The 25,766-nt window shown below is 42.9% G+C and overlaps 2 protein-coding genes across 2 annotated transcripts in view; both read left to right on the plus strand.

Annotated features, from left to right (window-relative positions):
- The window catches only part of ubr1 (ubiquitin protein ligase E3 component n-recognin 1), a 38,671-nt gene extending 34,971 nt beyond the window's left edge, over positions 1 to 3,700 (plus strand). Inside the window, exon 45 of the mRNA XM_029688106.2 lies at positions 77 to 3,700. Coding sequence (XP_029543966.2) covers positions 77 to 218 — 142 coding nt within the window. The 3' untranslated portion in view covers positions 219 to 3,700. The remainder of the gene's footprint in view (positions 1 to 76) is intronic.
- Positions 3,701 to 10,766: 7,066 nt separating this feature from the next.
- Positions 10,767 to 25,206, plus strand: LOC115146192 (uncharacterized). The gene is made up of 20 exons (XM_029688114.2): positions 10,767 to 10,919; positions 12,864 to 12,981; positions 13,220 to 13,312; positions 13,458 to 13,601; positions 13,835 to 13,993; positions 14,557 to 14,638; positions 14,755 to 14,944; positions 15,076 to 15,219; positions 15,333 to 15,523; positions 15,642 to 15,777; positions 15,889 to 16,000; positions 16,842 to 16,971; positions 17,065 to 17,248; positions 17,350 to 17,692; positions 17,838 to 17,937; positions 18,077 to 18,195; positions 18,323 to 18,501; positions 18,610 to 19,198; positions 20,156 to 20,259; positions 22,552 to 25,206. Exons 1-20 carry the CDS (start codon positions 10,911 to 10,913, stop codon positions 22,675 to 22,677), a joined length of 3,252 nt encoding a protein of 1,083 aa, XP_029543974.2. The 5' UTR covers positions 10,767 to 10,910; the 3' UTR covers positions 22,678 to 25,206.
- The last annotated feature ends 560 nt before the right edge of the window (positions 25,207 to 25,766 follow it).

A 25,766-nucleotide genomic window follows, 5' to 3' on the forward strand; every position in this document is an offset into this window, starting at 1 on the left:
GTCGTTCTGTAGAAATTTTTTATATTTGTAAAGCAAACCTGTGTCACTGACGGACTGTATGTGAATGTGAGATTAGGAGGGGGAACCCCCTGCACCTGTGCCCTGAGAGGTACCGGAAGCTCCACCAGCTGTGGCAACAGCACTGTATCCTGGAGGAGATCGCCCGTAGCCTGGAGGTGGTCAACGTCATGTTTGCTTTCGAATGGCAGATGCTGTGAGCCCAAGACCAGGTTATGTGTGCTACTGGGTAGGGCCAAGGTCTGGAGGCCACAGCCAGGGGGCACAGCCCATATATATACACACACACACACACACACACACATGCCCATCTACATATGTCCTGGCCGGGAGCGGTGCACCCCTGTGCAGCCATTCCTCCCCAGGATCCGAAAGGGAGTGCAGATAGGACAGAGAGCGATGAGGAGGTGGTTGGGAACTGAAGTCGCCTTGTTTGAATTTGTCTGCTGTGAGAGGGCTATGAGTAATGATAGGAATAACGTTCCCCTTCTCCATAGAAAAGCTCATTAAAGGAAAATACTTCTATCAAACACCCCAGTATCTTTATGCCGTCAGCTTGTGTATATAAAATCTCTCCCAAGTGATGCTGTGAATTTTCTGCCATCTCCTTTTGTTTTAAGACTTTATAGAGATGATAAAACAATGGCTTTAGTTAGTCTTGCAGTGTGGGAGTTGTTTACTCTTTTGCAAATGTCTTTGGGATCATGCTTCCTGTTTCTATATTTTTTGCTTTCTGTCACAGTAGACTTGTTTGCATGGCACCTAGCCCATGTTACTGATCATCACCCTTTTTAAATGATATAAATAGATGTCTTTCCACAAATAGAGTACATTTTGGGTAGTGTAACTTGGTAAAAAAACGAATTTCACCTCATTTTAACATTGACATAAAGAACATGTTCAACTTAATAAAATACATGTTTTCCATCTCAAGGAGTAAAATTTAAAAAAGGACTACCAAGGTCCAGTAAAGTGGCATTAAAGTAACATGGTTTAGGTTTTCATCTTAAATCAGTCATGCATCTCCCTGTTACAGGGGGAATGAAAGCTTCTTGTGTGCAAAATGTAGGGGCAATTGAATGCAAACTTCAGACATAAAAAATACAAATAAATGTTAAAGCATTTAAAGCCTTTCAAGCCAACAGGGTTGACGTGGTATGCTTGACAGACTCCACCACAAAACACCAGAAAATTGCCAAAAATAGTAGATCCAGCTCACCTGTTTTTTACACTATGATTTCTCTGTTAGATGTTCAATGTTTCTTTTGAAAAAATATTTTAAAAAGGAAATGATTCACCATATTAAAACGAGAGTTCCGTTTACTCACCAGGATTGATTTAATCACTTATCACATAAATAATTATTTATCTTCAGAATTGACTTTGTCAAAACAACAAAATAACTAGAGCTTTACAATGATGGTGAGAACTTGGAGACGTTCTGGGGTTAAGTGGGTTGAAATCTTCCTAGAAGTCTGAACATGACGAGGGACATGTCAAAATTGTGACTTTAGCAAGTCTATATTCATATAAAATATCTGATTTCTTGAATTTTCCATGTGGTCAATATTAAATGGCACATCATTTTAATGTAATGGGCTTCTAAAATTCAGTATTGGTGCACAATTTCTGTTTAAACATTTAAAGGGATGCAAAAGGTACTCTATTCGTGGAATGACCCAGGTAATGTACAGTGCCTTCAGAAAGTATTCATACCCCTTGATTTATTACACATTTGGTTGTGTTACAGCCTGAATTCAAAAGGGATTAAGTAGTTTTTTCTCACCCATCTACACACAATACTTCATATTGACAAAGTAAAAAAATATATGTATTTATTTAGCAATTGTTTTTGTAAATGAAATACAGAAATATATCATTTACATAAGTATTCACACCCCTGAGTCCATACATGTTAGAATCACCTTTGGCAGCAATTACAGCTGTGAGTCTCTCTGGATAAGTCTCTTAAAGGCCTTTGCACACCTGGATTGTACAATATTTGCACATTGTTTTTCAGTCTTCAAGCGCTGTCAAGTTGTTTGTTCATCATTACTAGACAGCCATTTTCAAGTCTTGCCATAGATTTTCAAGCAGAATACTGTAACTAAGCTACTCAGGAACATTCAGTGTCGTCTTGGTAAGCAACTCCAGTGTATATTTGGCCTTGTTTTAGGTTATTGTCCTGCTGACAGATCAAATTCCTCTCCTAGTGTCTGGTGAAAAGGGGACTGAACCAGATTTTCCTCTAGGTGTTCAAATATGTTTGCAGTATTAATTTAGTGCCTTGTTGCAAACAGGATGCATGTTTTTGAATATTTTTATTCTGTGCATGCTTCCTTTTCACTCTGCCAATTAGGTTAGCATTGTGGAGTAATTACAATGTTGTTGATCCTTTCTTAGTTTTCTCCTATCACAACTATTAAACTTAACTGTTTGAAGGTCACAATTGGCCTTCAATTAGGAAGGACGCCTGTATCTTTGTAGTGACTGGGGGTGTTGATACACCATCCAAAGTGTAATTAATAACTTCACTATGCTCAGTGATATTTAATGTCTGCTTTAAAAAAAATATATGTTTTTACCCATCTGACAATAGTTGCCCTTCTTTGCGAGGCATTGGAAAACCTCCCTGGTCTTTGTGGTTGAATTTGTGTTTGAAATTCACTCTTCGACTGAGGGACTTTACAGATAATTGTATGTGTGGGGTACAGAGATGAGGTAGTCATAATCACACTAAACAGTGCACACAGTGAGACCATGCAACTTCTATGTCTTGTTAAGTACATTTTTACTTAACCCTAACCCTAACTGAACTTATTTAGGCTTGCCATAACTAAGGTGATGAATACTTATTGCTCAAGACATTTCAGCTTTTCATTTTTTAATAAACAGTTCTAAAACCATATGGGTCATTGTTTTTAGGCCAGTGACCCAAAAAAATCTCAATTTAGTCCTTTTTAAGTTTGGGCTGTAACACAACATTTTGAAAAAGTCAAGGGGTGTGAACACTTTCTGAAGGCACTGCAGATATACAAGCAATTTCTATACTGGTCAAATGCAAAAGTATATGAAGAGATAATTAACTATTTTATTGTACAAACATTGCTTATTGTAATCTGAATGAATTAGATAGCAATTAAATGTTAATCTGAAAGCACTTTGAAATAAAGTTACTAAAGTGTTCAATATATGTACATGTAAAAGAGTCGGGTCTTCACTGAAATTCCATATTTTGCCAACCTGATACACTTATTAGATGCTTCTTTTGTTGTAACTCCTTTAAATAATTGTGTATGGGAACATTGTCAACTGCTCTTGAAATTATTATTTGTGCTGTGAAAATGACATTCAAATAGATCATATTGTAGCTAATGGGGACAAAAAGGTTCATACCAGCAACGCAAAATATATTCTGTACACATGACTAATCTAACAAGTAAATAAGAGCACATCACAACAACATTTAGTGTATTTAAGACAACAATTATGTACATTTTATGGGAGAGTAGCTACGTGGAAAAAGAATAATCGCTATAAAAATACACTTGATATTACATCAACCTTTTCAGGAAAATGAAGTTTTGTGCATATACTGTATGGTTTTGTTTTTCCTCATTTGCGTTGCTTGACAGTGCTGTATGATAACCAGGCTGTCTGAATAAAGACATGATCTAGACGAGTTCTTGTGCCCTCTGTTTGACTGGGAATATCAACACAAATGTCATGTTTGTTCATTTTGCACTTACTCTTCAGTGTCAGAAAAGTGTAAACAAAAAAATGTAATGAAAGAGAACATACTGTATGACTTAAGTATTTCTCATCACCCTCATTGCATCATATAGGGGTGGCAGGGTAGCCTAGTGGTTAGAGTGTTGGACTAGTAACCGAAAGGTTGCAAGTTCAAATCCCCGAGCTGATAAGGTACAAATCTGTCGTTCTGCCCCTGAACAGGCAGTTAACCCACTGTTCCTAGGCCGTCATTGAAAATAAGAATTTGTTCATAACTGACTTGCCTAGTTAAATAAAGGTAAAATACAATTTAAAAAATGTCAGTACAGTAACTTGCACATTTGACATCAAGTCCCATGTCCTTATTATACAGTAACCCTTAGCACCACATGTTTCTTACAATAATGACCATAATTTATATTACACACTATACTAGTTAGCTTTAATAACTACTGCTTCCTGGCAGCACTTGAGGCTGTTGTAAGGATTCATCTTGCAGGAATGATACTGTTGATTGTTGCTTAGCAGCACCTGTGTTGTATAATACATCAGATTTGCTAATATTTCCCTGTTTAATTCCACGGCGAATCAAGGCTCACAGAGAACCTACACAGTTTTGTTTATAGTCTGAAATAAGATAGCATATTGTGTTGATTGGTAGTATCTGTAGTGCTCAGTAGTTTAAGCAGGGCCTTAAGTAGTCTCTCCCTCCCTTTGTATGGTGTGTGTGGCCATAATAGGATGTGTCATCAGATTGATTGGAGGTGAGATCCCGTTCTGACATAGATTAGGGGTAATTTGAGGCAGTGGGGGTCCTTTGGGACAATTCTGCTATTGCTTAGAAATCTCAATCTTGTTCGTCACACACTTGGCTATATGCATACAGACTTGCTGCAGAGGATTAGGATGGCAGGTAGCCTAGTGGTTAAGAGCGCTGGGCAAGTAACCAAAAGGTTTCTTTTTCGATGAGCCGACTAGGTGAAAAATTTGTGTGTGCCCTAGAGCAAGGCACTTAACCCTAATTGCTCCTGTAAATCGTCTACAGTACAAAAATGGCACTAGTGGTATTTATTTTAAGTGCCAACACTTGTCTGTGCTTGGTCTTCACTTTTGTCCTACAGAATTTCTTACTAATCGTAAACAATATTGTACTGAACAAACCCAACAAGAGCAACTATCAGCAAAACCTTGGTAACTGCCTAAGTTCCAAAATGATTTAGTGTTTACAAGCTTCTAACTCTTTCCGTTAGGCTCTTCATCTGTATGCGTTGTCTATCCCACAACCCCCTCTAACTCACATGCCTCCTTCCACTATATGTAAGATTTCTTGAAGTAAGACATACTCAGTCGCGTTGGTCTATAGCTTTAGCAAAACTAGAGAGCATATTTATAAAAGCCTAATTAATTTTGTTGAGACAGCACACACTTAATTGCCATTTCTGTGGGAAAGCTTGTCCCATTGCTGTGGGAAAAGGTCTGCCCATTTTGACCTGGACCAATGCCATTCCATTTGGCTAATCTCGATTAACTCAGAACGAAAGTCTTGTGTAACTGGTCAGCTGCTCGATTAAGTTCTGGGTACATATATGTATAGCCGCTGGAAGAAGAGGTAATTAATATAATATGAAAAAATGTTTCTCGCAAAAGTAGTCCACTGGGCCTGTATTAGTGGACCAATATTGCCCAACATATATATATTTTTTTAGCTCCGCCTACTTGTAGAGAAATGCCAATGCCATCCTCTCTTTCATGTTGCCGAAACGGTCTATGACTCTTTCATACAGTAGCCTACACACATTTAGTTTTTTTTGTCCTAGGCTACCTGGCTAAAATGCTTGCTCGCTAGACTAACTTCCTTTCATGGGCAACAATGAGGCAGCTAGTTAACATTAGCCTACTACATCTAGCTACATATTGAACTAACAATCTCACAGGCAAGGGGCACTATGTATGCATTTATGGTTGGATCAGAATCGCCATTATAATAATTGGCCAGTACGGAGAATTAAGTAAAATCACTAGTCCAAATCCCTATCTCCATCCATTGATAATTTAGAAAAGGGACCATTTTAGCTAGCTAGCTAGCCAGCCTTCGGAGGACAACACACAATGAGATTAAACAATTCAATTTTTTTCTGTCAATGATATTTGGCTTTTGATGTGATTGGTGTGAAGCCAAATCCAAACTGGCATCCCTTGACACTTGGTGCACCACGACCATTCACAGTTGAGCGCAACGCTGATTGGCTATTATTTTATTATATTTTTTAAAAAGGGAGGCCAAATGCTCACTGGCTTCCCTTGCATGCGATGCTACGGGCGGCAACAATATCATACTCTTTTTGACCAGACAGCATCAGATATATGGGATACACATATAGAGACAGATGGGCCCTGTTTTGCTCACTCGGATGCTTTCTCCTGTGAGAAACATTTAGCCTCTTGCGAATTGAAGGGAAATTATGAAACACAGCGAGACGAAATATAAATTATTTTATGTTTTTTGGGAGGTTTTAATGGTACAATTTTGGGGGAGGCTGGCTTCCCTTGGCATCCATACATACACGTCACTGTTAAGGGTTGAGTGAAGTTAAATACGATATAAGCACAGTTTGGATTTCACGCTTAAGTTAATTTGTTGATATGGTTATATGTAAACAGGTAACAAGGCATTACATCATGGCATAGAATCAATGACACATGGATTTTGTTTGTATGTTATTGCTAAACGATCTCTGCTGTACATTTCCATGTCATCAATTATGGTATTGTGTTCTGTACCAATCTGCTATTGGATGTCTCCTTTTGCAAACACATTTGCAGACTGTCATATCACCAAATCCCTCTTGTAATGATAATCCTCCCTCTTACGAACAATGCTTGGTTTGCAAAATAATGTTAGCCAGTCATATGCCGCCACAATGTTTCTTTCAGGCAAGCATTTATGTCGCTTTTATTGCTCGAGGCACTTCCTGTCCTTTGGACAAACTGACTTGATGTGTATTGCCTGGTCGTTCACCTTGTTAGGACCCTGTGGTGTGGACTCTTCAAGGTAAGTGTTGGAGCAGGGGTCAACTGGCCACAGGTATCTGCTTTGAGGGCGCGTTGCCTGGTCCATAGTGGGCTGTGGAGGGGACATCGATGTTGGGGTGAACATTGTTGGCTGTGTCATTCTGTTTGCACTTTTCCAGGCTCTTTATGATATTGAAGTTGGAACGGGCTGTCTCCAGAAAGCTGTTTTCCAGGAGCCAGCCGTCTGACTCGTGGGCATGGATCTCGCCAATCTCAGCACGTTCTCTAGGGATGTCTGGAGGTAACGCATCCCCGCCAGCACCGACAGTTACAACAGGAAACAAACATTACTGAGGTAATCCTTAGACCATGTAAGATACTGTACATATAACATTTGTTTATCATTTATAGTAGACCAGAGTAAAATATGTGGTTCCCAAAAGTAGCTGTAGGTTTGGGATGTGTATTTTGGGACAGTCCCATGTAAACCAGTAGACGGCAAGGGGTGTGCCACACACACACAACTGAGCATGAATAACCCAGAGCCAATATCACAACAGAGATATAGTGTGGGATTAGGGAGCATACAAAGTGAATAAACAATTCTACTAATCAAGCTGAGGAGAAAGGACATGGGAGATGGACCAGAAGCCCAGATAACTTCCCTGCAATGAGTTCTTTATAATTACTGGTTTGCTGAGTCTAAATAAACCCATATGGCAAAAACTGGTTGAATCAACGTTGTTTCCATGTCATTTCAACCCCAAAATTCCATGTGGTTGGATTTGCAAAAACCCATCAAGGTAGGGGAATTTTGTCTTCTTTTTTTTCAAACCAAATTTGAACCTAAATCCAATGACAGGGTGACATTTTTAGTTGATTTCACGTTGAATTCACTTGACAACTCAACCAAATGTAAATCAAAACTAGACATTGAGTGTTAGTTACTATTTTGTTTTGTGTTATCACCTTTTAAATGCTGCATCTTTTGTACAAACCTTGGAAAGGTTTCCCTGTAAAGTCTACACCAGTTGTGTTTTCTGCACATGTGATAATTAGATTAGATTTTGACTATGAGTCTCTTGCAGGTACCATATACTTCTATGGAAACCACATCACCGTTTATAAGGATACTGCTATGCTCACGTCAAACAGCCAGATGGTGAGGCCGCTGGACTGCATGATGTAGGTATAGTTCTCAAGCAGGGCCTGGAACTCGATCGGTAGCAGGTCCACAGTGTGCTTCAGAAAGCAGCGGCCTGCCCTGGTGTGTTTGTTTCTTCATAGTAGCGAATGGCGTCCCCCAGCCCCAGGTTCAGAGCCTCGTCCAGCTCACTTCACATGCCGTAGCACATGAGCGCCCCCACCAGGATGCAGAAGGTGAAGAAGAAGGTGCAGATGATGTATGCTCTGCCATCAGCTTGTTGATCTCCACCTTCAGGAAGATTCCCAAACTGAACAGAGTCACCACGGAAACCCAGTTGAGGATCCACAGCACTTGGGCAAGCTTGTCCAACCTAATTTGCTAAGCAATTATTCAGAAGAAATAGAATACAATAAACTACAAATATAATAGACTACAAATATGGTTTTATAGCATCTGATGTCTCAATCATTTTGTTTACAACCTCAGAGGTTTCACATAACGCTGTGATGCCCCATTCACCTTTATCAATACAGAGTTCAAATAGAGAAACTCCATGCTTAAGCTGTCTGTCTTGAACACAGTCACAGGTCATCCATACAGACTGGGGATATCAGGAGAGAGCATCATACAGAAGGACCTACCTTATCTCTGCAGGATTCATAAACGCCCCTCTTTCAGGACCCTGTCTTTCACAGATAATTCGTAAAAATCCAATTCACTTCACAGATCTTCATTGTTAAAGGTTTAAACACTGTTTCCCATGCTTGTTCAATGAAACATAAATAATTAATGAACATGCACCTGTGGAATGGTCGTTAAGACACTAACAGCTTACAGACGGTATGCAATTAAGGTCACAGTTATGAAAATTTAGGACACTAAAGAGGCCTTTCTCCTGACTCTGAAAACACCAAAAGAAAGATGCCCAGGGTCCCTGCTCATCTGCGTGAACGTGCCTTAGGCATGATGCAAGGAGGCATGAGGACTGCAGATGTGGCCAGGGCAATGAATTGAAATGTACATACCGTGAGACGCCTAAAACAGAGTTACAGGGAGACAGGACGGACAGCTGATCGTCCTCACAGTGGCAGACCACGTGTAACAACACCTGCACAGGATCGGTACATCCGAACATCACACCTGCGGGACAGGTACAGGATGGTTACAACAACTGCTCAAGTTACACAATGAACACACAATCCATCCATCAGTGCTCGCAATAGGCTGAGAGAGGCTGGCCTGAGGGCTTGTAGGCCTGTTGTATGGCAGGTCCTCACCAGACGTCACCGGCAACAACGTCGCCTATGGGCACAAACCCACCGTCGCTTGACCAGACAGGACTGGCAAAAAGTGCTCTTCACTGACGAGTCGCGGTTTTGTCTCACCAGTGGTGATTGTCGGATTCGCATTTGTAGGCGGAGGGTCCATCATGGTCTGGGGGCGGTGTGTCACAGCATCATCGGACTGAGCCTGTTGTCATTGCAGGCAATCAATGCTGTGCATTACAGGGAAGACATCGTCCTCCCTCATGTGGAACCCTTCCTGCAGGCTCATCCTGACATGACACTCCAGCATGACAATGCCACCAGCCATACTGCTCGTTCTGTGCGTGATTTCCTGCAAGACAGGAATGTCATTATTCTGCCATGGCCAGCGAAGAGCCTGGATCTCAATCCCATTGAGCACGTCTGGGACCTGTTGGATCGGTGGGTGAGGGCTAGGGCCATTCCCCCCAGAAATGTCTGGGAGTGCCTTGGTGGAAGAGTGGGGTAACATCTCACGGCAAGAGCTAGCAAATCTGGTGCAGTCCATGAGGAGGAGATGCACTTCAGTACTTAATGCAGCTGGTGGCCACACCAGATACGGACTTACTTTTGATTTTGCCCCCCCCCCCCCCCCCTTTGTTCAGGGACACATTATTCAATTAAGGTTAGTCACATGTCTGTGGAACTTGTTCAGTTTATGTCTCAGTTGTTGAATCTTGTGTTCATACAAATATTTACACATGTTAAAGTTTGCTGAAAATAAATGCAGTTGACGTTTCATTTTTTGCTGAGTTTGTTATATGTCTGATCTGGCTCCCATCACTGTTTGTTTTTCTCTTCAGTGACAGTCATCTTAAGGTTTGGCCTGGAGGTAGTTTAGCCGTAGTGACTCCGGTGGAGGAACAGACACCAGCCTGTGGAAGCGTCAGAGTGAGTCCAGTCTGCAGGCCAAGCCCCCTGACCCTCCTAATAATTCCCTCTAATCTGCCCTGTAGGATTTGGACATACCTTCTGCCACCTGCGCAAATCTGACTGCAGCACCACAAGGAGTTGTAATGGCCAAAGGCGTGTTTGGGTGTTTGTACGTTTGTGTCCAGTCAGCTCTCCTTTGAGTCTTAGTCTCCAAGTCAACAGGATGAGGCCAAGTAAGGCAATATATCAAGTCTAAATCAATTTTGTTACGAGGACAATATTATGCTTACAAGAAAATACGGAAAATGTGTCAGATTGTTTGATAATGTGTCAGATTGTTTGATAATGTGTCAGATTGTTTGATAATGTGTCAGATTGTTTGATAATGTGTCACATTGTTTGATAATGTGTCACATTGTTTGATAGTTTGTCCTAATGTGATACAATTAACAAAGTTTGTGCTGCCCTCTGGTGCTTTGGTGACACTATGCATGTGTCAGTGGAAAGTAAATGGCCCAAGAAAGAGTCAAGAATGAGTCTTGAAAGCTCCAGATATCTTAATACAGACTCCATTATCCTCATGGTGTTATTGTATTTGCCACAAATCACTTTCACCCCCCCACACTCTTTCCCATTCCCGAGCTCTTTTTTTCTCTCCGTCTCTCACGCACACGTCCATACGCATCCACACAGCCAATCAGCCAATGAGATCGAGATTACTGGATTACCATGTCCCAAAGGAGCTTGTGTAAGAGGAGAGTTCCACTGTGGACACACACTGGCCCAGTCAGCACATCCACAGCGATCCCAGGAGCACCGGACCAATGTGGCAGGTAAGTTCTGGAGTTCCCAGTTTAGTCAATCATGGTTCTTCAGTGAAATGGCTGTCACTTGCAGTATACTCTCATACTGTGATTCCATCTTATCGGAAATATCAAGGATAGCAGCCCTCTAGGCTTTACGGCACTGCAAGTTAACTACATTCTTAAAGCCATACACAGAACATTGGCCTTCAATTCTGTAAAGGATGTTATATCCTATGCAGTATTGTATTTGATCTAAAAACCAATTATCCTCTCTGATGCTTGTGGTTTGTAGTTCCAGTGTTAATACAGCAACATGACTTAATGTTAATTTATTTAATGCATTTCCTTTGGAATGGGATTAAAACCATCTATGGATATGAGGGATTATGTTCAGTAATGGCCTATTGAAAAAGAGATTACATTGATGTGTAGCCACTGTGTGTATGAATTACAACAGAGAAGGAACGCATGACTGCACTGTCTGATTGACTTCACCCCCAGTATGTTGTACTGTAGCTGTGAATTTGTACGGAAAGTTTTTCATCCAGAACTTTAATTTGACCAGACATTGAGGGATTTGAGAACAATGATTTACAGTGCATTCAGGATTTTTTTCAGACCCCTTGACTTTTTCCACATTTTGTTATGTTACAGCCTTACTGTAAAATTGATCACATTTTTCCCCTCATCAATCTACACACAATACCCCATAATGACAAAGCGAAAGCAGGTTTTTAGACATTTTTGCTAATTTATAAAAAATAAAAAACTTAAACAATATTCAGACCTAATGCTATGACACTCGAAATTGAGCTCAGGTGCATCCTGTTTCCCTTGATCATCCTTGAGATATTTCCACATCTTGATTGAAGTCCACTTCTGGTAAATTTAAAGGTTTGAACATGATTTGGAAAGGCACAAACCAGTCTATATAAAGTCCCACAGTTGACAGTGCATGTCAGAGCAAATACCAAGCCATGAGGTCGAAGGAATTGTCCGTAGAGCTCCGAGACAGGATTGTGTCGAAGCACAGATCTGGGGAAGAGTTTCAAAACATTTCTGCCAAATGTAAGGTCCCCAAGAACACAGTGGCCTCCATCATTCTTAAATGGAAGAGGTTTCGAACCACCAAGACACTTCCTAGAGCCGTCCGCCCAGCCAAACTGAACATCTGCTGGAGAAGGGTCAGGGAGGTGACCAAGGACAAGCATCTCTGCAGCACTCCACCAATCAGGCATTTATGGTAGAGTGGCCAGACAGAAGCCATTCCACAGTAAAAGGCACATGACAGCACGCTTGGAGTTTGCTAAAAGGCACCTAATGGACCAGATTCTCCGGTCTAATGAAACCAAGATTGAACTTTTTGGCCTGGTCATTATGAGGTATTATGGGGATGTAGATTGGGAGACTAGTGATCGGGGGATGAACAAGCAAAGTGGGAGAGAGATTGATGAATACCTGCTACAGAGCACTCAGGACCTCAGATTGGGGCAAATGTTCACCTTCTAAAAAATCGGGACAAGTCTCTGAATAAATGGCCCAGCCAGAGCCAGGACTTGAACCCGATTGAACATCTCTGAGAGAAGCGATGCTCCCCATCCAACCTGACAGCGCTTGAGAGGATCTGCAGAGAAGAATGGGAGAAACTCTCCTTTCCGTACCCAAGAAGACTTGAGGCTGTAATCGCTGCCAAAGGTGTTTCAACAAAGTACTGTGTAAAAGGTCTGAATGTTTATGTAAATGTAATATTTCATTTGTATTTATTTGTACTTTTTTTTACAAAACATTTTTTAGACCTGTTTTTGCTTTGTCATTATGAGGTATTATGTGTAGATTGATGAGGGGGAAAAAAATATTTAATTCATTTTAGAATAAGGCTGGAACGTCACAAAATGTGGAAAAAGTCAACAGATCTGAATACTTTCCGAATGCACTGGATGTGTTTGGTACATTCACTGTTAACATTCTCAGGGTGTGAGAGGGTGCAACAGCAGGACTATGATGGACACGGAGGATCAGTGGACACAGGCCTTGGCTAGCAACAACGTGAGGGCCATCCTGCGCTGGATATGCAGCCTTTCAGCTGGAGGTCAGATCACTGGACTGGCAAGATTAAAATCACATGCAGCATACAGTACTTACAGCCACTTACTGTGTCTAAGAATGGTTGGATACTTGGTTGGATACTTTAACATACTGTAATGATTCGATGATTATAATATGTGATCATTAGTAACATTTCTTCTCAGTTCATGCTGCTTTTTATTATGACCCATTTATGTAATTGCATGAATTTGTCTCATTCCATTCATTTGTTTGTCTCTCAGTGGGAAATGCTGATGTGGAGGCCAGCCTTGCTACTTTCAGCAGCTGGGTCCAGAGGACGGCTGAAGTTTCAAAGAAGGAGTTACTCACCCTTTGTAAGGAGAGATGCACCACAGCACCAGCTATCCCAAACAGAGCCAAAGGCTATCGATCCTAGCTCTTTCCACAGCTTTATTACAAAGGTCTTCTACCGTCCCCTCTCTCTGGGTCCCCCCCTCTCCTCCCTTCCCCTGTTTCTAGGCTTCAGCCGTTGCCAGGGCCTGTGGATGTTCCTGGACCACAGCTGCTTCACCAGGGTGCACTTGCTGCTGCAGCGGCTGAGGAACCTGCTTACCCTGGCCCAGTGGGGGAGGAGGCAGAGCGGCCTGACACACTTCTGGCATGGTGCAGTAGTATTCAAACCCTGGCCCCCCTCTCACAATGATCATATTGTTGCATGAATGATATCAACTGGCTACTTTGTTTAATCCAATGATCTTACTTTGACACCTAGTGCTAGCATTTGGTATGGTTGTAACAATATAGGTAAAAACAGGATTGGAATTGTAGTTTCTATCAAGAGAGCTGTTTTCTGATCATGATTGAATGGTGACTGTCTGTCCTCCATCTGTATGTAGGATTGGGGATCCCGTGTGTGGTCTGCAGGGCCGGGTGTGGATCCTCAGCTGTGAGGCAGGACTACTGGAATGGGATACACAGAGCTCTGAAGCAACACATTTGGCTGGGTCGGCTTGTACAGTGGTGGGGCATCACCGGACTCCTGCCCAAGTATCCTGGTAAGGATGCACACGTTAACGTTATAGAAGGACAAACAGTCAAACTGTATAAACCGGTCACTCTTTGCATCACAGAGTTGTTACTACTGTGTAACTATTCTACAAAGTACAATGTAACAAGTGTTGTATGTTGTAGTGTTAGGGTTGAAGTTAAGGTTAGTCTAGTACAGGGTTCCCCAACTGGCGGCCTGCGGGCCAAATTTCTCCCGCGGGGTGTTTTATTTGGCCCCCAAGTTTTCTTATTTATTTTATTTTTATTTTTATTTTTGGACATAAGGCTGTAAAAACACCAGGAAAATCAGCTCCAAGGGATTAAAACATAAATAATCTGTTCCCGAGTATTCCCATGATTAATAGAGAGAAGCGTGATCATATACAAATGTAAGCAAGGTTTGAAATGGTTTGTCTTAGTCAAACATATCTGTTTTGGCTTCTTGTGGTCAATTTGCAGTCTACAAATTATTTGTCATTTTGTTTCCGGCCCCCATCCGCTCCAGAAAGAATCGTCCCGCGTCTGAATCTAGTTGATGTAGGTACACTGACTTGTCCTCTCCTCCTCGCAGAGGCTCAAGAAATGAAGCGGATCTATCAGATGTGGAGAGAGATGGATCAGAACCACCGCAGGGCTTCCCTCCACACTCTTGGGTAACTCTTAAATCACTGATAGGTCTCTCTTGCTCTATTTCTGTCTTCTTCCTTGACTCCCTGATCAATCTTTTAAAAATCTATTCTCCACATCTTCTTTCTCTTTATTTGATTAGATGGGAGGAGGAGGGAAGGGAAAGGTGGAATTCACTGATCCAGGGTATGGTGGCTCAGATGGACCAACAACATGGGCCCATATGGATTTCTGAGGACTGCACAGACCAGGGCTATCCACCCCCTAACCTGCAGGCTCTTCTGAAGCTGGTGCTTGTGCCTCGCATCAACAACATGTCTGTTCAGGCCATTGTATCCAAACATGGAGAATCCATAAAGTGTCCTCAAAGATATGACTGTGTTAATATGACTGTCATGTGAACTGAACTGAATATACAGTATTCTTGATTATGTACACTACACTTAACACAGCCTGTGCACAGCTCATGTACTTCATCCTGGACATGGCACATTTCCTGCAGTGCAAAGATGACCTCCTGCAGTCCTTTTGCCACACCTTCATCATCCCTCCCAGCTTCTCCCAGCAGATCCGGGCCTTCTGGCTCCTCGACCATGGACACTTATCGGTACCTTTGCTCTCACTATAACGTTTAGTCTATCGATGTGTATGTCTTCCTGGATTTAGCAGGGCTCAACAGAGCCGACAGATTTTCCTATGGCTGTCATTGCCTCTGTGTAGGGCTCCATGGAGCTGCTGCTGAGCCCCAGGTCTGAACCACCCTGGTTCTCCTGGCAGCACCACTGCATCATCCACAGCCTGCTGAGGAGAAAGCAGCTCCGCTTGGCGCTGAAGTACATCTACTGGACCAGATTAGCCACAGACACCCCCCACGACCTGAAGCTCTGTGTGGACGTACTCCTACAGAACAGGTAGGTTTAAATACACTCGCATGTGCTATACCAAATGGACTACTGTATGTATACCATGTACTCTGGCTCTGTATGGCTCACGGTTTTCATAATACATCTTGTTTTCTCTGCCCCTAAGCCATGTCTCAGATGCATGGGCCCTCCTGAAGAAAGGTCACACAGGAAGTAACGACATGGTCAGGTACTTCCTCCATGGATGTGAGAGGCTTGGCCTATGTGTGGCGGCTTCCGACTGCATGGAAGCAATATGGAAGGTGAACCTCTTTGTAAAACTATCACAAGACATGTAAATACTTAGGCATGTACATGCAGATTGCTTGTTGTCAGTAATCACATTTTCTATTGAAAAACGGTACCTTTATTAGGATGTGGGCCACTGTACTACTCAGTCGGAAGAGGCTGAAGGTCAGTGTGGAGTAGAGGGGCTTCCTCAGCGTAGGAGGACCACAGGGATCTCTATGGCAGTGAAAGAGCCAGGTATGGATCACTGATTGTGACTCATACTGATTTGAGAAATATCATTACATTTACATTTACATTTAAGTCATTTAGCAGACGCTCTTATCCAGAGCGACTTACAAATTGGTGCGTTCACCTTAAGACATCCAGTGGAACAGCCACTTTACAATAGTGCATCTAAATCTTTTAAGGGGGGGTGAGAAGGATTACTTTATCCTATCCTAGGTATTCCTGAAAGAGGTGGGGTTTCAGGTGTCTCCGGAAGGTGGTGATTGACTCCGCTGTCCTGGCGTCGTGAGGGAGTTTGTTCCACCATTGGGGGGCCAGAGCAGCGAACAGTTTTGACTGGGCTGCGCGGGAACTGTACTTCCTCAGTGGTAGGGAGGCGAGCAGGCCAGAGGTGGATGAACGCAGTGCCCTTGTTTGGGTGTAGGGCCTGATCAGAGCCTGGAGGTACTGAGGTGCCGTTCCCCTCACAGCTCCGTAGGCAAGCACCATGGTCTTGTAGCGGATGCGAGCTTCAACTGGAAGCCAGTGGAGAGAGCGGAGGAGCGGGGTGACGTGAGAGAACTTGGGAAGGTTGAACACCAGACGGGCTGCAGCGTTCTGGATGAGTTGTAGGGGTTTAATGGCACAGGCAGGGAGCCCAGCCAACAGCGAGTTGCAGTAATCCAGACGGGAGATGACAAGTGCCTGGATTAGGACCTGCGCTGCTTCCTGTGTGAGGCAGGGTCGTACTCTGCGGATGTTGTAGAGCATGAACCTACAAGAACGGGCCACCGCCTTGATGTTAGTTGAGAACGACAGGGTTCATCACTGTCAAGTATTCTGAAAGTCAGTGAAATGTTGTGAACTGCAGGGGGTCCCATTCATCCGTTATCTGCCCTGCTGTATCAGTCTCAGAACATCAACACACTCTCTTCAGAGGATTTCATCAGACTCCTCAGGGAATCTATGGTTGAACTGAGACAACCCCAGCCAACAGCAAGGTACATTATTCAATACAAAATGACTAAAATGTTGTTTACAAAACTACCCAAAGTCAGTGTGTGTTTGGTATAATCCGTTTTTCCCTGGCCCAGTGAGGAGGTGACATGGCCAGGGGAGCACCAAGAGAGGAGAGGGAGCTGTCGGAACCTGAGTCTGACCATCCAGGCCCTTAGGCACCACCTCCCTAGACCCTCCCCAGTGGGTATGATGACTGACAGGCTGGAAGAGCAGGGAGACACAGAGCCACCTGATCATGACCTGCCTCTTATAGCTGCGGTACTTTACTACTGTGGCTCTGTCTGAGAGTGAGTGTGCTGAGGAATAATACTTTGGCAATGATGAATATGAAAATAATGAATTTCATTGTCTCAATGCAGGAGAAACCCTGGACCCCGGCACACCTCTCCTCTCAATCCCTGTCCAAGGAGACCTCTGAATCTATGTTCTCTTTCACATCTTCCCCCTCACTGCCCTGCCTGAGACCGGGCATCCCATATGTGTATGGGAGCACAGTAATGCTACAGCGGATCTCATCCCTGCTCAGTGATAGAGGACGGTGCCAGAACAGTCAGGGTGACAGGCCTTCCCCCCCAGCAGACATACTCCTCCCAGACTACCCTGACCGGACTCTGACACTAGAGGGTGCCACAGACCCTGTCTCCTTCAACAGCCTCAGTAAAGACAGCATGGAGGTGGAGGAGCTGGTGTTCTCCACTGAGTGTGAGTTCAGATGCACAGACTAGAGGTGTTTTATACTCAACATTTAAGTTGTCGGCTCCTTTTGAAGTAACGTTCTTGAGTATTAACCCAACGGAAATCCATGTTCTGGTCATCTGTTGTTGAAAGTGTTTTCTGTTTCCTTTAGGGGGAGTGGAGGACATAATGACCTGTGATATACCAGGAGACGACGTCTTCAATGTGGAAGAGGAGGCAGTTCCTCCTGTAGATGTAACGTTAGACAGAAGGTGACCCTTCTCAATCCTCAATGTTTACTTTATAATTTCATTAACAGACCATAATTCCACTCTTTGCTGTGGCCAGCATTGTGTTATGCAGTACAATAAGATAAAGGACATGTTCTTCATGTGATCATTTGTTTGTCAGGCATAGTCTGAGCAGACTGAACCTCCATCCTCAGTTCTACAGTAATGAGGACAACCAATCAGTGCCCTCTGTATCTGAGATCCAAGTGGAGAGTCACAACTTCCTGACACCTGACTATGGTGTGTTTCAACTGTTAATACATTCTGTGTTGTGGCTGTGTTTTCACTATATCTACTGTATGATTTGACTGAGAAATAATTCAATAATTGGCCCTTTAACTAACTGCGTTTGTTCATGTTAATCCAGAGAAAATGGACTACTACAAGGAGGTTACTGACAAAATCATGCATGCACCAAGTGTGAGTGACGTGTGGAGCATCATGCCTGGAGGGGACAAATCAGGGAACATCCGCCCCCAGACCGCCACCTTCTCTGGGGCTGTTGCTGCCTCATCTCACTGCTTCCTGGAGCTGGAGCCCTTACAGGTGACAGACCTCTCTACTGTCCAATTACATACATACTGTACATACTATGCAGACAACCTACAGTATTTGCCAACTCAATTGAGTTTCTGTATGTCTGTGTTTGTTCAGAAGGCATTCGACCCTCCACCGCTTGAGGATTCAGTGGAATGTTTCCGTCGGGACTCCCAGGATGCAGTGGACCAACCGGAGATCCTGACCTCCTGTGCTCTCACTGAGACCACCCAGGATCTGCTCTCTGAGCTCCACCAGACCTTCTCCTTCCTGGAGGAGCTGGGAGACGCAGGCTCCAGTGGCCCAGAGACAGAGAGAGGCTCTACCCTGGAGGGGGAGCAAGACAGTGGGGCTTCCGGGAGGTACATCAGGCCCTTCTCTCTCCAGGACTCCTCTCTGCTCATCCCCCTGCGGAGGTCCGCACGCTCCAGACAGCTACAGGTTCCTGGGGTGTCTCTGTCCCCTAGGACTAGCCCCAGCCGCACCCCCCAGCTCAGCCCCTCCTCAGCCCTAGAGACATCCAGGGATAGGTTACCTGGAGGGGGGAAGGCCTCGCACAAGGAGGATGCATCATGCTTCAGAAGCACCCCAGAGGATAGGCTAGGCCACTGTAAGCTGGGCAGCTGGTGGAAACAAGCCCTGGAGACCCGGAGGGCATCCACTGGCCTACTCCCTGCCATAGAGCAGGTGTCCACGATCTCACGAGGTAATGTGTGTGTGTGTGTGTGTGTGTGTGTGTGTGTGTGTGTGTGTGTGTGTGTGTGTGTGTGTGTTGGATAGAAATGACAAGCTACTCTATCTTGCGTTTAGAAAACCCATTTAGTGTCACAGCTAACGAAGTTGGTAATTCTGCGCCGATTTGCCTGTATAACAATATTAATATTATTACTTAATATAGTATAGCCTCTAATATCATCTCCCTTTGTCATTGTGACGTGGAACGTTGAGAGAGCCTTTTATTTGGAACTTTACATTGATGGAGCATTAGAAACAGCAGCTGGCTGGAGACTGTAGTGTGTGTGTGTGTGTGGGGGGGGGGGGGGGGGGATAGTTGGCCTGTTGCTGTCACCCAGTGGGGAGTCTATGTCCGGAATGGGACCCAGGTACTGCTCAGAGAGGGGTGATGAAGTACAGAGAGGAGGGGGTGCACTGTAGTGTCAGACCTGTACTCGCTCAACCTTGCCACAGTTACTCATCTGTGACCACCACCCCCTGCTCTCCGTGGTAGGGGCCTTCCACTGATGTTACCCAGAGCAGATGGAGCTCTGCTGGGCCTTGCTGATCACTGCTGGGCCTGGGGGAACCACGCCTCACAGCCCCACACACCACACTAATTCCCTACCTCATCACTGGGACCAGGGCTTAGGAGACCAACACACAGCAGGGGCCAAATGTGACATTTAATTAAAGCTCCGTTTGTGAAATCAAATCAATAGTTTCAGAAAGCAGGTGATCTTGATATTTTTTTGTGCTTCTCAGAAAATGAAGTGCGTTTGTTAGCATGTCAATGAGGAAGTGGCAGAGACCGTTCAAGTGGCTGGCCATATTGACATACGAGGTCTCTGTGAGGTTTTAATGTTACATCATGACAGCTGTAACACCTCTGAGGGATCTAGTTTGAATCCTTTCCTGTTCTCCCTGTCCCCTCTCTCTTCATCTACAGAAAAGAGGGCCTCTCTCGTCCCAGAGCAACCCTACTCCCACAGTACGATCAACTACCAGGAGTCTCCAGCCAAGCAGAGAGGAGACAAGTGGGAGTTCAAACAGGTACAGGTCATTTCTCTCTCTGTGGTCCCTATTTCCACTAGACCCACAATAACATCTGTTAAACACGTGTATGTGTCAAATACATTTGATTTGGCCTCACATAGAGCGTGTCAGTATAGGGGGAAATATGCTATGGTTGTCCAATGGGGGGCAGTGTTGTCCCAACTTGGAAGTTTTTATTTAGTCTCTGATTTGAATGACCTCATACCTACCCCCAAGAGCCAGCCCATCCCATCCCAGCATGTACCCTCTCCTTCTCCCTTCCCCCTGTCACAAGCTACACATCTTCCTCATCAGACTCAGTAATGTCATATAAAAACATGGTGGAATTGTATTCAGGCTTTGATAAAACATTTCTTAATACTTTTTTGTTACGTTGAATTGGTAATGAATAGAGCTAATGACTAAATGATTTCCGGGCTACTTTGATGCGACATGCATGCTCTAGGTACTACATTCACTTTGTGTTTCTCTGACAAAAGTTGTAGACTGCTTTCTTGGCTCCTTCTAATCTCTCTGGCCCCATTTATACCTGTCGCTTACATGGGTCCTCTTGTCCTGATCTTGTCCTGATCTTGTCCTGATCTTGCGCTGAGCTTGCCAGTTTAAAATCAAATCAAATCAAATGTTATTTGTCACATGCGCCAAATACAATACTTACAAGAGCTTAACCAACAATGCAGTTCAAGAAATAGAGTTAAGAAAATATTTACCAAATAGACTAAAGTAAAAAATATATAATAGAAAGTAACACAATAAGAATATCAATAACGAGGTTATATACAGGGTGTGCCGGTACCAAGTCAATGTGCGGGGGTACAGGTTAATCAAGGTCATTTGTACATGTACAGTAGGAAGGGTGAAAGTGACTATGCATAGATAATAAACAGCGAGTAGCAGCAGTGTACAAAACAAATGGAGAGGGGGGGTCAATGTAAATAGTCCGGGTGGCCATTTGATTAGTTGTTCAGCAGTCTTATGGCTTGGGGGTAGATGCTGTTAAGGAGACTTTTGGACCTAGACTCGGCGCTCCGGTACCGCTTGCAATGTGGTAGCAGAGAGAACAGTCTATGAATTGGGTGCCTGGAGTTTTGACAATTTTTTTGGGCCTTCCTCTGATACTTTACACTTTCACGATGTGTCTTTTAATGATCTACAACCGTCTAAAAATGTGTGCACAAACAGAATGAGGACAAGACCAGGACAAAGGATGTATGTTAAAACAAGGTATTAAGTGGCTTTTGTCTAATGCATTGACAGATCTAACAGTTGGTGCGTTTGACATCATGATGTCAGCAGTGGCTGTACAGCATGTGTACTGCAATGTTGCTGCACTGATACGATTAGGCAGTTGTTCAATTGAGATTTAATTATGTAATTGTTTAATTGGGATGTAATTATCTTATTGTTTGGTTGGAGTCAAGGGAACCATATGGAGCCTGGCAGGTGAAATGTAATTACACAAAGTTAATTCATGATGACGTAGTTGATAATTATACCTTTGGGATGCTGACTGGTGGATGTGGGAATGGTTGATGTTCTTTGACACATTGAATGCTGATATTGCACAATTCTAAATTAGCACCCATCATAAAAGATACTGATTTATTCCATTACATTAACTTGTTAAAACACTGCTTAGATTGATGTTATAAAGATATGATTTATTCCATGTTTTATTCAATTTTTTCACTTTGTGTGACCAACCCACATCTGTATTTCAAAGAGAACAAAGTGGTTGGGATTTGATGAATTGGCAGATTGGGAGATATTGATGATAAAAGTCATACTAAGTAGCATAATATCCAAACATCTCCAATTAAAACACAGCAGCTATGGATATTAGGTTGACTACTATACATTTTCACTGTTTTTGTCCCATGTGACCTCATGATCAGATTGGTTTTGGTGAAGTAAGGCTGCAATGTTCAATGAAAGGGATGCTCAACAAACAATGTGGATGACACTGGTACCACTCACAGATGTAAAGACATTACTGGAAGATTTTAGCTTGTTGATCAACTTGTGTGGATCTTTCTGAAAATCTTGACGTTTGTATGGAGAGAGGCAGTCTGAATGAAGATAGCTTGTTGGGTTGAGGTGACACATTGAGATGAATGGCCTCTATTAGGAACATTTCATCAGTGCCTGAGCCCTGTGGTTTCAGTCTCCCTCAACCCCCGGGGAACGATTAATGACCACAGGATATTTCATCACCCCCTCCATTTCCCAACTCAGGATATGAGGGACTAATTGTGTCTGTTGTCTGGTGTTCTGTCCCCTGTGTTCCAGGCGGAGAAAGAGGAGCTGCTGGGACGGAGGGGCTCTGGGAAGATGCCCCACCAGCGAGTGGAGCAGGACTTGGCGAGCCATAGGGGAGCCAGAGTGAAGAAGGGCAAACGGGTGAAGAAGGCATGAGGACATCCCGTTACACATCTATACTGTCATTCTGTAGAGTGACGAACAATCAGTGTATGTGTGTAAGATGTATAATTGACCAAATCCTGTATGGTATTACTGTTGTGCTACACTTCAAACCACTGTAAATTTAGTCAGGTGCAGACTGTTATTAAATGTTTTTTACTTGGCAGATACAAATATATATTTCTCACTGAAAAGATGTGTTGTTTGTCACAGTAATGGCTCCACAGTAATGGCTCCACAGTATGCATGGACAGATAATCCAAATGGTGTGGTTGCATCTAAACACATGACGTTTCTCTTTTATCTAAAAAAAGATTCCATTTTGAGCACGGTGGTGATCGTCACCATGGCTGTCATGGATGACCAATGGTGCAGTGACCTTAGTACACCACATCACCTATACGGTCACCTCACATCATCACCTCTCCTGTCACCTCTCTGAGCTCTTCATCTGACAGGTCCTGATTCCTTTGGCGACCCCTCCGCTCCTATAGGCTGCTGGTGTGTTCTCTGGACACATCCTCTTCCTTATACAGTTATCACACACACACACACACACACGGAACAGCTCATCAATAGTTAATCTCTCAGTAATTATTGACATGGGTTAAATTATTTAATACTTCACGAACCCAGTCGATATTAAGAATAGTGGATTCTGGGTCATTTGCGTATCGTCTCAATGATCTGAATAGATGCAAGGTCATTTGGATTGACTATAAGGACACAGATCAACTCTGGACTAACTCATTCTAAAAGCACCATATGGTGTCCTTGGATATCTGTCAGTTTTCCCCCTTTTTAAAAAGGATTTGCCTTGCTGCTATTCCATCTCATGAAAAATGGATGACCTCCCAGTGCTAGTTGCTGCCGCCTTCTCTCCTCACATTTGCACAGTGCCCTGAGATTGCATGTATGTTAGCATCCCTCCCCCTCTCTCGATTTTGGAGGTGGAGGGGGTTGAATAATTTAACACACATTTCAGCATGACATTTCTGCTTGGGGTCTCCCGTCCATGAGCCAGGCCCACACACACACTGCACTATTACCAAAGATATGTGTGTCATCTTCTGGAGTTGTTAGGCCTCCCTGCATGACCTCACCAGGTGTGACAGCACCTCTGATACCCATTTGGTGCATGGGGCTGGAGGAACAGGACCAGCCAGTGTTTTGGATGCTTTAGTTTACACCTCAACAATTATGATTGGGATTGGCTGCACAGTTTGTATTTCGAATCCAAAGAACCTTTCATATAGTAGAATATCTTCATCCTAGTTAAATAAAGGTTAAATAAAAAATGTAATCCACATCTTACAGCGCAGTATAGTAATTCATGATGTGAGCACAAATAGAGATCTTCCAAATGGAAATATTCTAGGGGCAAAAACCTGTCTGGAAGTAATGATGCTCGAAAACATATTAGGACACGCGGTCTGGAAAATAAATAAATGTTCTGACCACATACATCCAATAACTCCCACTAATTTGAATACTGATAAAAATCGTGGAAACCTGGGCTCTGCACTGCAACAAAATTACACATAAATCATGTGCAGAGCAGACTAGGTTAAAAATCCCAACCAAACATGATGGATATAAATTGCTGTCTGATGTTTGTAAATCATTGTTATGAATAATTGTCTGTGTGCGACTGGAGGCACGCTCTGGAAAATGCAGGGCGATTAATACTTGCTATTGCAAAACTCTCCGTGTGAGTTCCCTTCTGACCCCTGTAATGTACTTTTTATTGCTATTTCATCTATTTCTTCATTTTCAAAACGAGCGTCCTTAACCTTCCCCAGTGTAGATTCATATAGGCCACAGTAAGCCCCATCTTTGTAGGGGGTTAATATAGAATATTCAATCGATTTTAGAACAATAAAACAAAATAATGCAGATATAACAGCTGCTACTTTACATAATATGGAAATAATTTGCAGCTTATTTTCAAAACACTATATCCACCAATGTTGGTGTTTTGTCATCAGAAATGATTTCTTCTGAGTACGTTAACATGTGTGTACAATGTTGCTGTTCTCTGATGTTTTTATTCATCGATTTTAGATGTGTATGAAAATGAGTTTGTTTTACAAAATGCTGTATATTAATTATATATCCTGTATTTGACTGAAATGTGGTTGTCTTAAGATGAATGCACTTACTGTAAGTCACTCTGGAGCATCTGCTAAATCACTAAAATGCCAAACACAAGTGTTTTACATACAGAGCTCATATTACTGTGTTGAATTACTTAATATATATATATAATATTAATGTAAAATGTATCATTTGTAAATGTCTTTATTAAAAATGTAGTTATTTGTTACATTTGACTGTAAAACCTAGCAGTACTACTTATTTCTCTGAGTGAGGCAGATGTATAGCATTTATCAAAAAACAATCTCTGAAATTAAATCAAGTGATAGATTTTTAACAAATACATGTCTGTCATTAAACAACCCCATGCCATGGTTAGAAAGTGAACAAAACACAGCGATTGCTTAGAATTTCTTTAAACAATAAAAGCTCATTTAACATTTCTGGAATGAAACTCTTCATATGTCATCAAGGGCTTGAAATCATCCTCAACAGTAGCCTAGGTAGAGTGGAGAGTAAACAGTACAGTTTCATGGGCTTCCTACTTGATGTTGAGTGGAGTACAGTAAAGGAACAGGCAAGGCAGGGTTTAGGGTCAGAGAGGAGGCAAATCGTCAGATACAATCTTAGAAGAAATGTGCTAAAACCTAAAACAGTTCTTCGGCTGTCCCCATAGGAGAACCCTTTTGAAGAATCCTTTTTGGTTCTGGGTAGAATACGTTTGGGTTCCATATAAAACTCTTTCCACAGTGTTCTACATGGAACCCAAAAGGATTCTTCAAAAGGGTTCTCCTATGGGGACAGCCGAAGAACTGGGTCTGACATTTATCTAAATGAATTATTTTTCTGAACACCCCACAATATGAAGTACATATTTAACCTCCAAGAAAACATTCTCCCATCTCAGGCATCAAAGCCCTATTATCGCCCATTTTCTTATGGACACTATGGAGCTCTTTTATAATCATATTCAGACACCTGTAATA

This window comes from Oncorhynchus nerka, linkage group LG18, assembly GCF_034236695.1.
Source record: "Oncorhynchus nerka isolate Pitt River linkage group LG18, Oner_Uvic_2.0, whole genome shotgun sequence".
Taxonomy (NCBI): Eukaryota; Metazoa; Chordata; class Actinopteri; order Salmoniformes; family Salmonidae; genus Oncorhynchus; species Oncorhynchus nerka.

What these genes read in the sequence shown, in the direction of transcription:
- LOC115146192 (XM_029688114.2), top strand. An exon ending in GATGTAACGTTAGACAGAAG is followed by an intron (nt 17,938 to 18,076) that starts GTGACCCTTCTC and finishes TTTGTTTGTCAG; the next exon opens with GCATAGTCTGAGCAGACTGA. An exon ending in GGTGTCCACGATCTCACGAG is followed by an intron (nt 19,199 to 20,155) that starts GTAATGTGTGTG and finishes CTTCATCTACAG; the next exon opens with AAAAGAGGGCCTCTCTCGTC.